General features: G+C 38.8%; 1 protein-coding gene across 1 annotated transcript; it reads left to right on the forward strand.

Annotated features, from left to right (window-relative positions):
* On the forward strand, positions 5,199-5,810 carry LOC109236838. The gene has a single exon (XM_019403072.1). The coding sequence runs from the start codon at positions 5,199-5,201 to the stop codon at positions 5,808-5,810; it is 612 nt and encodes a 203-aa protein (XP_019258617.1).

Consider the following 14,482-nt stretch of genomic DNA (forward strand, 5'->3'; position numbering starts at 1 on the left):
AGGTAAGTGGCTTGCCTAACCTTGTGGGGGGGGGGGGACTCCCCTTAGGATTTGGTATTGTTAATATATGAATGCCGTGTACGTGAGGTGAGGAGTGCTTACATGTGCTAACTGTTGAAAAATCCCGTTTTCATTAAGTAGCTTTAATTATGTTTTCGTCCTTGTTGTACACTACTTGCAATTAAAGCCTACTATCTAGTTTAGGGAAGCATGCCTAAGTGACTTAATTGTTCTACTTGCTTAAACTGTTTACCTGTATTCTGTGCAGCATGTTAGGATAGAAATACCTGTGTTTCCTTGGTGCGAAATTGGATATTCTTCTTGATACTGTTGTGTGTTTACTTTGGGACTACGGGCGTTATCTCGGGAGATCCCCCTTGCTTGTTTATTTGGGAATACGGATTGGTATTCCGGGAGATCCCCCTGCACGTTTATATTGGGACTACGGGACAACACCAGCAGATTTCCGCCCCCCTATACTGGATATTTACATTTGGGACAACGGATTGGCATTCCAGGAGATCCCCTATGCATTATCAACTGGACTACGGGAGGATATCCTCGGAGATCCTTCGTGTATTTACATTTGGGACTACAAGACGATATCCTGGGAGATGCCCTGTTGTCATCTCGGTGTGGAGTTACATTCTTTCTGTGATTTTTCCTTCCGTTATAGTTGTTATTATCTTTATTTTTCCTGTCTCATTTCATACTGCTTTATCTTATGCCTTATATATGTATCTAACCAGTAGAGCCCTGACCTTCCTCGTCACTACTCGACCGAGGTTAGGCTTGGCACTTACTGGGTACCGCCGTGGTGTACTCATGCCCTTTCCTGCACATGTTTTTTGCGTGCAGATCCAGGTTCTTCGGCTCAGCCATACCGTTAGTGAGGCGAGGCGATCTTTAGAGACTTCGAGGTATATCTGCAGCATCCGCAGACCGAGGAGTCCCTCTCCATTCCCTCCTTTAGCTATTGATCTTCTGTATTTTCTTTTGACTAGATATTCTAGAGTTAGAGCACTACGTAGTATTCTCCGCTTGTGATTTCATGAGATTTCGGGTTTTGGGAGTTGATTTAGTTTTTTTGAGAGTAGGTATTGGTATATGCTGAGCGACATCTTATATGTTTTATAATTATTTATCCTCAGTTTTTATTTGTTTCATATTTTGTTTCTTTTCCGCAAATTGTTAGGCTTACCTAGTCGTAGAGACTAGGTGCCATCACGACAGTTCACGGAGGGCGAACATGGGTCGTGACACCTTTGCTTGTATAGTAGATGCTTTAGTGTATAGAGTTTAGCATATACACGAAAGATTAAATCATCGGTTCTTATGAGTCATAAAGTTTATGTTCACAATCTAATGATGGAATTGGACAAACAATCAGAATGGTTATAGTACAATATTAAATATAATTTATCTTGATTATGGAAATGGTTTGTGCCAGTACATTTTGCATGTATTGAATGGATCAAGTAGAGATAAGTATTTTATACTGACTTACTAAAATAATTTCTCTAGTCCATTCAATGTACTTATACTTTTAATCATGATATAATTATTATTGTTTGTGTGTGTCATTTATTATTTTGATTTATTAAAAGGCGAGATTCTTTCGTGGGTCAATAAGCCTGGTAAATTGGACAATAATGATATATATATATTGGCAAAGTAATAATTAGTTGATAGAATCCTTGTCTCGACTTTTGAGATTTACGGTACTCCTTTATAAAAGCTTCTAAGTTTTCATGTGTAAACCCGGCCGATGGATTTTGTATCCGGCACATAAAATAAGTTAAGTGAAAGTCTAAAGGAAGTAATCAATAAATCAAATTGTCAGTAATTTAATTTGATTGATTAGTAACTGAATCTTCACATTTGGAGTTAAACAAGGTTTTATGGAAGAATTTTGAAACTGAACTAAGGAGTGCAATTATGAATTTTTAGTGGAATAATTCGCAATTTATTATGGTAGAAATAAAGGAAATCTTTCCTTTATGGAAGAAGAAATCTAACAGGTTTTGGAAAAGGGTTTTAACCTAAAAAACGTGGCTATATATAACCCATATAGGGCTGGCTATTTTTGGACTCGTTTTTTCGCCTTGGAATTTCGCCAACCTGAAACTCTCTCTTTTCGGATATTATTTGGGTAACGCAGTAGAAGACTGTGGAGCGTTTTCCTGAGGTCGCGGTCTTGCAACTCTGGATTTGGAGATTGAGATTAATCTGCTTTGTTCACGCTTCAAGAGGTAACTCGTACAATCTCCATATGTGCTAATTGATTAATTTACACTCGAATATGTACTGAGATTGCTTCTGCTGCGATATATAATCACACAATTGGTATCAGAGCCTGTTCACATCTAGTTAGATAATTAGGATGAACATGAAAAAGGAGCACCATGTTAATATGCAAGTTTTGAATTACATGCAAAGATTATTTTTCTGTAAAACTTCACTGTTTTGAGCATAGATATTTGTTCCAAGAATTTTGATTATTCTGAAAATCATGTAATATCTGCTTATTTTTGATGATATTTGATCAGAATAATATGAAAATTTTGTTAATCTGAGGAAAACACAAAAGCTACTATTTGGCCGAATTGGCCAGAAAATTCGGAGGTCAATATGTTGACGGACTCCGTTTTTCGGGCTTTCGGGGTCGTTCTGATGGTGATTTGGGCGTTTTTCTAATTTTCTGGAATTTTTTCAAATTCTTTTTTAAGTTGTTTTCAATCCACTAGTGGTAGGGATCTTTTCCTATGGACTCCAGGGTTATTTTCTGGTGATATAAAGAATTTATACGTTGGTGTAGGTCTTCTTCCATATTGGATAAACACATTATAGATAATCACTAAGTAATGCTAATTGTTGATTACTTGTATTTACTCTCCATCTGAGTATGCATGTTGGTTCAATAGGACTAGTATCCATGTTGATATTCACTTGACTTAAATTAACAGTTACTCTCCATCTGAGTAAGGCCTGCTTATATTCATGGAGTGAATAATTTGTCATTATATATGTATATTGCAGGAATAGCTCCTTTCCCATCGAAACTTGTTATTCAAGGTGCATGGATTATATGTATGTAGTGTGTTTTGAATTTTAATATTCAATAAAACATGACTGATTTTGATCTATTTGTCCAATTGTCTCTCATATTAACCATGACTGATTTCACTCCCCTTACTGCTATTCTTACTCAAAACAAACTTGAGGGTCGGAATTATGTTGATTGCAAACGAAACTTGGATATTGTCCTAATTGCTGAAGAGTACAAATTTGTGCTCAGTGAGGTGTGTCTAGAAAAACCTAGGGATGATGCTACGGATGATGAACAAAAAGCTTACAAAAAATGGGTTAAGGTTGATGAGATGGCGTGGTGTTATATTCCAACATCTATATCAAATGTTCTGCAACATCAACATCAATTTATGGAGTCTGCTTATAATATTCCTGAAAATATCAAAGAGATGTTTGGAGATCAGAATCGTGCAGCTAAGCAGAGTGCCGTGAAAGCTCTTTTGAATACCAAAATGGTTAAAGGTTCATCTGTTAGGGACCATGTTCTGAAGATGATGAGCCTTCTGAATGAACTGAAGGTCCTTGGAGCTAACCTTGTTAAGGATACACAGGTTGAAATGATCCTGCAGACTCTGCCTAACAGTTTTTAGCGGCTTTACCTGAATCATAATATGAACAAAATGGATTTGTCACTTGCGAAATTGCTGAATGAGCTGCAGTCGGCAGAGACTATTATTAGGCAACAAGTTCTCCTGCAACACTGAATTTTTAGATAGGTTCTTCTTCTAAGGCGAGAGGCAGGCAGAAGAAGAAAAAGGCTCAAAAAACCTCTGTTGGAGGTGCAACTTCTGGTGTGAGAAATCCTAAGGGCAAGTGCTATCACTGGAAGAAGACTGGGCATCATAAGAAGCAGTGTCCGGCTTGTGTGGCCAAGCTGAATAATAAACCAGGTGATTTACATCTGCTTGTCATTGAAACTCTTTTAGCGGCTGTTTCTACCATGTCATGATGTGTAGATTCTTCACCCACTAATCATGTCTGCACTTATTTACAGGGGTTTCAGGTAACGCGGCGGCTAAGTAGAGGAGAAATCAATGTTTATCAAGCAGATGGTTCGACAACTCCAACTTTAGCATTAGGAAATATTAGCATTTCGTTTGGTAGTAATAGAGTATTAACGTTAAAGGACACAATATATGTACCTTCTGTTAGAACGAATTTAATTTCGGTTTCTAGCGCTATGAGAGAAGGTTATGACATTAATTTTCATGATATTGATAAATGTGTTATTAGTCATAATAAAGCTTATCTCTGTTCGGCCACATTGATTAATGGTCTTTTTATGGTTGATTCTATTCCTAAACTGTTACAACCTAAAGAACTGAATTATATTGATTTACCAAATAAGAGAAAACATTCTTCTGCATTGAGTGAAACATATTTATGGCACTTGCATTTAGGTCATATAATTCTAAACATAATTTCAAGGTTGGTTAAGGATGGACCTTTAAGTTCTTTAAAAGTGGAGGCACTACCAACTTGCGAATCTTGTTTAGAAGGAAAAATGACAAAACGAAAATTTCCCTAAAAAGGAAATTGAGCAAACAATAAATTAGAGTTAATTCATTGTTATTTGTGTAGCCCAATGAATGTCCAATCAAGAGGTGATTTTGAGTATTTTGTGACTTTCACAAATGATTACTCAAAGTATGAATATATTTATTTGTTGCGTCGAAAGTCTGAATGTTTTGAAAAGTTCAAAGAATTTAAGACAAAGATTGAAAAGCGACATAATAAATATATCAACACACTACGATCTGATCATGATAGGGAGTACCTCTCTGCGGAACTTATTAGTTACTTATAAGAATGTGGATTTACCTCTCAATTATCTGCACATGGAACACCATAACAAAATGGTGTAGCTGAAAGAAGAAATAGGACTCTTATGGAAATGGCTAATGATGAGTTATTCTAGTTTGCCTTTGTCCTTTTGGGGACATGCCTTAGAAACAACAAAATACGGTCTGAATTTAATTCCTTCAAAGTTAGAACCTTTGACCCCTACAGAATTGTGGACTGGGCGCAAGCCTAGTCTACGGCACATTCGAGTTTGGGATTGTCCGGCACATGTGCTAAAAGGGAAAATAGATAAATTGGAGGCGAAAATGGATGTATGTCTGTTTGTGGGTTATCCAAAAGGGACGAAAGGTGGTTTATTCTATTGTCCTAAATTAAAGAAGGTAATTATTAGCTCAAATGCCAAGTTTCTGGAAGAGCACTATTTGATGAACCATGTTCCTAGAAGTAAACTTGTTTTACAGGAAATTAGCAAAGGAATGGAAACTCAGTCATCTGTAAAACAAAGCGACCAGATGCAAACCCCGGAAGTCGATTTTGTCATACCATTGCATTTTAGTAGTGGGAGAAATGTCAATAGACTTGATGTCCCGCAAGAACAAGTGCCCGAAGTCATACTACCACAAAGTAGTGGGAGTTATGTTGAGCAAACTGCACAACATGATGAAGTCGTTGATATCCCTGTGGATAGCATGGAGACTCAGGTTCCTGATAATGATGTGGTCGAACCGCAAGATCATAATGGTGTAGTTGCAACTGATGTAGTGTGTAGTCGTAGTGGGAAAGAAATAAAACAGCCAGTTCGTTGTACGCTCTTGGGAGAATCAAATGATAGGATCACTGAGAAGCCAACTTCCGAACCCGTCAATTACCACCAAGAACTACATATAAAGATGCTGATAAGTGGGTTGCTGCTATGAAATCAGAGATGGGGTATATGTTCTCTAATCAAGTCTGGGATCTTTCTGATACCATGTTGTCACGATCCAAAATCCATTAAAGGTTGTGATGTCGCCTAACACCACTGTCAAACAAGCGAACAACAATTATTTAACTTAATTACTCATTTTATTATTTTAAAATCATAATTTCCTTCAATTCTATAGTAAAAGATAGAACTTACAGAGTAAATGATAATATTTTCGCAACTAAAATACTGAACAACCCATAATCTCTCCCAAAACCCGGTGTCACAAGTGCACGAGCATCAACTAGGGAGTAAAATAAAATACAGCATCTGTCCAGAATACAAATTGTAAAGGAAAAATCTAAATAACTCTGAAGGAGACTCTGTTGGTTGCCGATCGTAATATGGGATGCAGCTCACCTAAGTCTCGGCATTAACCACACCTCTGTGCCCACATGGCCACTAGACATATATGTACCTGCACAAAAATGTGCAGCAGGTGCAGTATGAGTACGTAAATTAGTGCGTACCCAGTAAGTATCCAGTCTAACCTTGAAGAAGTAGTGACGAGGGGTCTACTCCGACACTTACTATGGCCTAACAATAAGATACCGATATTATAGTTAAGCATGTATTGTATAAAACAGCTGAAAACCCAATAACCAGAGGTAAGTAAACAATTCTTTTTATCATAGGGAACTTCCAAATTTATTTTCGTCATTTAACAATTTATATCTCAAGCCAATGAAACAACATCAATTATTATTAGTTCCAAAGATTTATCATGCGCAAATCATGCCGAGGTCGTACGATCAAATCCAACATATAAATATAATTTATGCACTACCGATGGTCAAATGGCACGAACCATAGATGCATCTATTAACCTGTCGAGGCGAACGACCTGCTCCCATGGGAGTAGTGGAAAATTACCCGGCTCGTGGAATATATTTGCGACGCGGTTGAACATAGATTTCTCAAGTTATTATAATATTCCTCAGTTCTTTTCAAAAATACGAAATTCAAATGAAAACTTTCAAATCTCGAAATCCTCAATTTCAACTATTTTCAAGGCAATTAATAAGCATACTCAATCTCAATTCTTTTCAAGGCAAATAATAAACATAGTCAAATAACGGTATCAACAAGGCATGGTGTAAGCCTAAAACTACCTGGACATAAGCATAATTAGTAGCTACGTATGGACTCTTGTCACCTCGTGCGTACGAAGCCCCCACAAATAAGAGAACACATGAATTCAATTCATCTATGCGGTTAATTCCCTCTTACAAGGTTAGAAAATAGATTTACCTCACTCCGATGTTCCATAGCCGGCTCCAAATCCTTTCCAACAACTCAAACCGATGCCCAACGCTCCAAAGCTACTCAATAAATGTGCAAATCTATAAATATATACTCTAATACTCATTATAATCCATTTACAATAATTTCCAACTCCGCTCGAAAAGTCGATAAAAATCACCCTCGGGCCCACGTGCCTGGGTTTCAGAAATTTTCGAAGATAAAATTTACCCATAACACCACGAACTCAAATATATAATTTATTTCAAATTTCATGTCCAATTTTGTGGTCAAAATCCCAAAATGTAACTTCTAAGTGTTTCTTTAAAAATCCCAGATTTTCTACAAATTTCATGTCTAAATCCTTATATAAACCTTGTATTTAAGTCACAACTAGTGGAAATCACTTACCCCAATATAGTTGATGAAGATGGCTGTCACGACCCAAACCTATGGGCTGCAAAGGGCACCCAGTACCTTACTTAACCGAGTACCAACATAACATATCTTTCTTATTGTACTTCCACTGGCAAATGGGCCAAACGGGCCATCATGGGCTACCTAGAATAGACATAGGGGAATACTCATTATAGGACGACCCACCTTGATATAAAAAAAGTATACATGTGATATACGGGCCTATAAGGCCAACATGTTCATTTTTAAACTCAAAATATAGGACGACAAGGCCATACAAGTATCTGTATACATGACATGTGTCTACAAGCTTCTAAAATTACATAAGTAACATAAAGGTCAGGATCGGGACCCGCTGAACCAATCAATACATGTCCTAATTATACTGACCAAATAAGCAACTCCGGAGCAAAATAGAGCGCACCAATATCTTTTGCTGAGCTGATAGCCTACTTGGAGGACTCTCAACCTATCTATCGGGACATGCGGGCATGAAATGCAGCGTCCCCAGGCAAAAGGGACGTCAGTACAAATAATGTACCGAGTATGTAAGGAATGAAAATCAGTAAATAATGGACATGAGAGAAACATGGAGTCAAAGACTCGACATATAAGTCTGAATAACTATGTGAATTATTAATATGTGTAATGCCATGCATATGCGTATAAATGTTATGTCATACATATGTACATGTGTTCATAACATCATCAAGCCTCTGAGGGCATCCCATCATATCATGTTGATCACTGCGGGCAAAATTATCAACGTATACCAGCTGATCAGGTGGTGGTGCGTATATAACGCCATAACCTTTTCCCATATATATATATATATATATATATATATATATATATATATATATATATATATATATATATATATATATATATACGCGTATATAACGCCATCTGGTCATGGGTCAATGCACATGTATAATTCAATGCAATGCATAAGAAGTAGATCAATAAAATCTCTTTGTAATGTCAAAGACCATTATGCCTTTGATTAATATCATGAAATAAACTTTACCAACTAACGTATTTTCTGAGACCCATGAACATAGGATAGAATAATATGACACATGGGGAATCAAGAATATAAGCATCTCTAGTATTTCTATGAATAGAGTCATTTATAGAAATTGTGCATTTGCTCGTTTCATTTGTGTTGTATAGATCATGCCGAAAAGAAAGAAGGGATAGCCTTTACAAACCTGAGTCAATTCTTTTGAAAATCCCTCTAACACACGTTAATTGCGATAAAATACGTGACGGCAAGATCAGAGTAGGGAAAAGTCCGTATGATATTCTTGAGGAAGATTACACCGTGCTCCCTTAGAATCGCAAACCCCACATTGTTGTAATATTACTAAATCCCGTTTGAGTGAGAGTTAAGAAACTCACGTTGCAAATGAAGTTTCCTTGTGCTGAAGCCTTTCTTAGATGTAACATACCTTTATTTTGAATTAGATAAAGATTAGGTCTTGGTGGTGTGGGCCCCACCTATCAAGACTTGGTGTCACGTTTCTTCCATAAAATGTGACACTTTTCAATCCTTATTAAGAGTCATTGGATGGTAAGTGGACGCTTTCCACGTTGGGGAGGGGGTTTAAGTTATCCAAAATCTTTAAGTAAGCACCCACTAATCCTTAATTAATTAGGTAATCTCCCATTACCCAATAATTAACCAATCACCCACATAATTAAAAATTATCTCAACTTACTTAAAATACTACTCACTTTTATCATACCTTATACACCTTACTATCATGGTCATCTAGTACCTTATATGGCACTAGTCTATAAATACAGGGTATTTTATCTCAGGCCGTATTTTATCTCAAAATACCAAACTTCGACGAAATTCATTTTCTTCGATTTGCCTACCCCCTCTCCTTCATGAATTTACTCATCACTTGTTTGAAATAGCATAATGCTTATAATCTCAAAATAATCTCATTCTCGAACTTACGTCGATTAACTTACGACGAAAGTTTAACGTACGAAAATACGGAATATAACATCTCATTTCCGAGCTTATATCAATTTGTTTATGGCGTACTTCCTCGTACGAAAATATGGGGTGTAACAATGGCATTCCAAAATTCTCCAAAAATCGGCTCCCGTGGATGAAATGAGATGAAAATGGGCCAAACCCCCATTTTGAAGAACACACTGCCCAGCTACTCCGTCACCTGCAGACTCCTTGGCCGCTCTTGCGCATCCGCTTCTACGGCACTTCTTCCGCACCTGCGACCTTGCCGCTTCTACGGCCACAGCCTTCGCACCTGCGCTGTCTCAGGTGCGCAACTCTTTCCATTTCTGCGGTCCTCCGCAGCCTCGGCCCTTACGCTTCTGCGCTTGCTTTGCCGCTTTTGCGGCGTCGCACCTGCGACCCTTTTTCCACAGGTGCAATTACACCAGAACTCAGGCCATTGAGCAACACAACAAAGCTCCAATTTGATCTATTTACCATTCGGAATCAACCCGAGACCCTCGGGACCTCAACCAATTATACCAACACGTCCCAAAACACATTACGAACTTAGTCGAGCCTTCAAATCACATCAAACAACGCTAAAAACACGAATCGCACCCCAATTGAGCTTAATGAACTTTAGAACTTCAAATTTCTACATTCGACGCCGAAATCAAATCACGTCCGATTGACCTCAAATTTTGCACACAAGTCACATTCAACATTACGGACCTACTCCAACTTCTGGAATCGCAATCTGACCCCAATATCAAAAAGTCCACTCCCGATCAAACTTTCCAAAAACCTTCAAATTCTCAACTTTTGCCAAATGACTCCAAAATGACCTACGAACCTCGAAATCAACATACGGATGTGCTCCTAAGACCAGAATCACCATACAGATCTATTCCCAGGCTTGGGATTCCAAATGGACATAGATAACATTAAAATACTCTGCGTCCCAAATTTATGAATTCCTTCCAAAATGCTAACTTTTCACAATAGGTCTCAAAATGCGCCCGGTTCACCCAAAACATGATCCGGACATGCGCCCTAGTCCAAAATCATCATGCTAACCTGTTGGAACCTTCAAATCCCGATTCCGAGGTGTTACTCAAGGATCAAACCCTTGGTCAATTCTTCCACCTTAAAGCTTTCGAAATGAGAATTTCTTTTCCAGATCAACCTCGAACTTCCTGAAATTAAATTCTGACCGCAGGTACAAGTCATAATAACTGAAGTGAAGCTACTCATGGCTTCAAACCGCCGATCGACGCGCTAGAGCTCAAAACGACCGATCGGTCGTTACATTCTCTCCCACTTAAACATAAGTTCGTCCTAGAACGTGCTAAGAACTGCTCTAGAGTTGTTTGGAACCACTGTTTAATACCTCGTGCACCTACCCGTGCTACCACAACTCAGTTGAGAACATTAGCTCGAGCCAATCTGAAGATCCTCCCTTTATTTAGTCAAGTAAGCCTTATAGTCAAATTGTAACATCTGAAATTCTCCACCAGGTCTGTTTCAAACATACAAACACCATAGAGACCAGACATTGTACCAAAACATGATTGTATACTCATACTGAATTCATACCATGCACCGTGTAACTCATTTGCCCAAGGCAATCTTTCCCAAGTATAACAGCTGAAATTTCCACTGACTCGATGCCCGTAGTATACCTCATGACCAATATAAGCCTTACTTCAATTCTCGCAATATTGTCGCGACAGAAGAGGTGTGTAGAAACTCACAACCACCTATCGAATCACAATTCATGGAGTCCCTCCTCCCGACAAGAACCATTACCTCATTCTGGATTTAATAACGATATTTTCTCTTTAATGTACCATATATAAATCTGATCGCATTGATCCCAGGTCCAATAATCTCGTCTTAGCCAGTACAAACTGCTCAGGCAATAAGCCACCTCACACATTGCAAAAAGTCTCATATGATGCCACGATGTGCTAAGAAGCTACAAACTCGAATGTGATACATGAGGAAAACGAACTCTAGAACGGACTGCTCAACCCACGTAACTAATTAAACAACCGAAACGATGTTATGAACCTTCCTCAGAAAGTGAGAAACAAAACACACAGAATAGATATGGGGAACTGTACTCAACTTCACACCGTTGCGGCGTGAAACCCGATCCAACCATGATGCCTATGGCGGCGTGCCACCTGATCCAAACAACATAACCGTGGCAGCGTGCCACCCAATCCACACATACTAATCTATAAGGAAATACATACCGAGCTAGAATGCTCATACCTACGAAATAATCAAATGTTGACCACAAGCACGCCAAATGCATAATACCATCCCTAGGGAGACCAATAACGCCATATGCTACAAAGCTCAAGCACAACTAAGGTGCAATAAATGACCTACCTCTCGAGAGCCATCCTGCTCTCATAACACCACAAACCACATAGGATCTGAATACATGTGCGAATAATCAAACCACCTCAGAACCCACATGTCACAATAGAGATTACACGGGATAGGTGACAACAGAAATAACATCCAAGGCCCGAAGACCCCTCCATAAGAAGCGCTATACTAAAATGAACTCATCCGGCCTGATATAGAGCGCACATTCACATCTAGATCCATCCACAAACCTCAAGCCAAATCTGATCGTACCTCACTAGGCCAATAACCTTTCAAGGATCCACAATAACCCCTTCTCCATTACACGCAAGAACAACTGTCAAATCCAGAACAAACTACCACAGTCCACAACCAATTGGACAAAGCTCCTTTTTGGCATAAACTCTCACATTAGCAATAGTACCAAAATCTCAATACTTAGTTTCAATCTTTAATCAATTAAGTGACTACATGTCACACTCATACAATCTTCCTGTGGGATGTGCTGCCACGATCTTCCGCACCAGGTAACAAGTCTGCACATCCATACCACCGACCATACTAATGATGTATGGCAATCCAAGAATCGGTAATCAGTACACAAAGCCTCTTACACAGGACACCAATCTCAAGTGATGCTAAAGACAATACCCGCTTACTCTAACCATCTGAATCCTTTCTTGCTCATCCGAGCTCGTGATATTCTTGCCAACACCAAACTGCAATCTTGATCCTCAACAGTACGAGATTTTACCATAACTCTTGAACCACTAATACAACAAACACTTCATCATATAGAAACCTTTTACTTAGCTCATCTCAGAAAAACCAATGCAACACGCAACTGAATTCTCAAACCGCGGGAAATACAACCTCATGTTGCGATCTAAACCACCATGACTCTTCCTGAATCCATTTACTCAACCTAGTTCTAAGAACCAAATGCCTCCCAAATCACTCGAATTATGGGGGTTGTTAAGCCTCGCACGTACCGCCGTAAATTACATATATAACAAAATATGCTGAAAGAATTGACCACGACCACAATCATGTCGATTCAACCATTACTAGCTGACCCGTCTTCTCCAAATTTATTCTTAATTTGCTATAGAAATAATAATAGCTCCATTCGAAAACATAACGAACCCAAATCCGCATTCATCCTGAGTGACCTCATTTCACGAGACTACGTTGTGTCAAAACCCACGAACCATCTCATACCCTCCTTGTGCGCATATTCGCATCTTCAACTGGTACACCCATTTTGATAATTTCTCTATGAATCCGAAGTTATTTCCTCCCATTTCTCCCAATGATGCATCACATACCAATAACAACATAGAACACTCCAATCCCATTTCATAATCCACTACAATAGCTCGATACTTAACCATACCACGGACTCGAAATCCTTAGGCACCGCACTTTAATTTTGTACCGCTGGTACCGTTGTTGAAAGTCACCCACTCCGACTTGGTCCCCAGTATAATCAACTCCAAGGCTCTGCTAGCACATGAAAACCCTCTCAAGGAAGCACCCGGCTGAATCACTTTCCTTGTACATCACATCTACACGAAGCATAAACTCTGAGTCTTCCCAAAGCCTGAACATGAATCGATTAAGGCCAAATATAGTACACATTTCAACCAAATCCTTTGCTCAAATTACCACTAATGTTCTCTTTCCTTAGTTGTAATAACCTACACCAATATGCTGATAACCAGAAACCTCACAAGTAGACAACCATGTAATCTAATCATAGACGGTGGGGCTCTCCCACTTAGCTTGAAGCTACAATTAAATAGTCTTGGAACCCACCAAGACTCCTCCTTCCTTATTGACATGATCTTGCATAATCGACCCGCCAAATTTCTTGAAATCTCCCCGTCGATCATTTTATGAACACTCCGAATCAATAGCCACATTTACATATTCGACCTCTTACTGGATAGATAAAATTCTTCGTAGAAGCTTCTTCAACACCATGCAACCGCTAATCTACTCACATGAGATAACTCACCTGTGAAAAGTCCATGCCGACACCTTGCAACGACACTACACTGATTACCATTATTATGAAATCCTTAAACCATCCTGAGCTTGTGCTTATTCACCAGCTATACAACCTTGCTCACTCCTCATTGACATCAACTAAGGTGCGACAATACATTCCAATCCGAAGTCGTGTTGTATCCTTCTTCATATCAAGCAAACTCCTTTTTGTTGTATCCAATCACCCCCAGTGTAGTAGCCAACATTTCCAAATTAAACCCGTAGACCTAGTCACTGTCCACCATGAATCCCAAATCACTCCAAACTTTCCTCATGACGTGTAGTTATCCTACCACGTAACCTATATGCTACCTTGCCACTCTCCCACTTTGGACAAACCCTCTCCTTTAAAGAACTAGTCGACTTCTATTTCTCATACTTGGTCTTCTAGAAATTTAACCACCGTAAGACACCTCCCACATGTCCTTCCTCATCTTTCGCTGCCCAACTGTTGCCTTAAATTGAAATCTATCTCTGTATCACTTGAACCAATAGATCACTACCTACTTTAAACCTTTCCGAAGATCACCTTTCTCGAGGCATGAACACCGATT

Source organism: Nicotiana attenuata, chromosome 1 (genome assembly GCF_001879085.1).
Source record: "Nicotiana attenuata strain UT chromosome 1, NIATTr2, whole genome shotgun sequence".
NCBI classification, from domain to species: domain Eukaryota; kingdom Viridiplantae; phylum Streptophyta; class Magnoliopsida; order Solanales; family Solanaceae; genus Nicotiana; species Nicotiana attenuata.

Bases quoted from the DNA above. Each gene is read 5' to 3' on its own strand.
- LOC109236838 (XM_019403072.1), top strand. From the start codon at position 5,199: ATGGATGTATGTCTGTTTGTGGGTTATCCAAAAGGGACGAAAGGTGGT.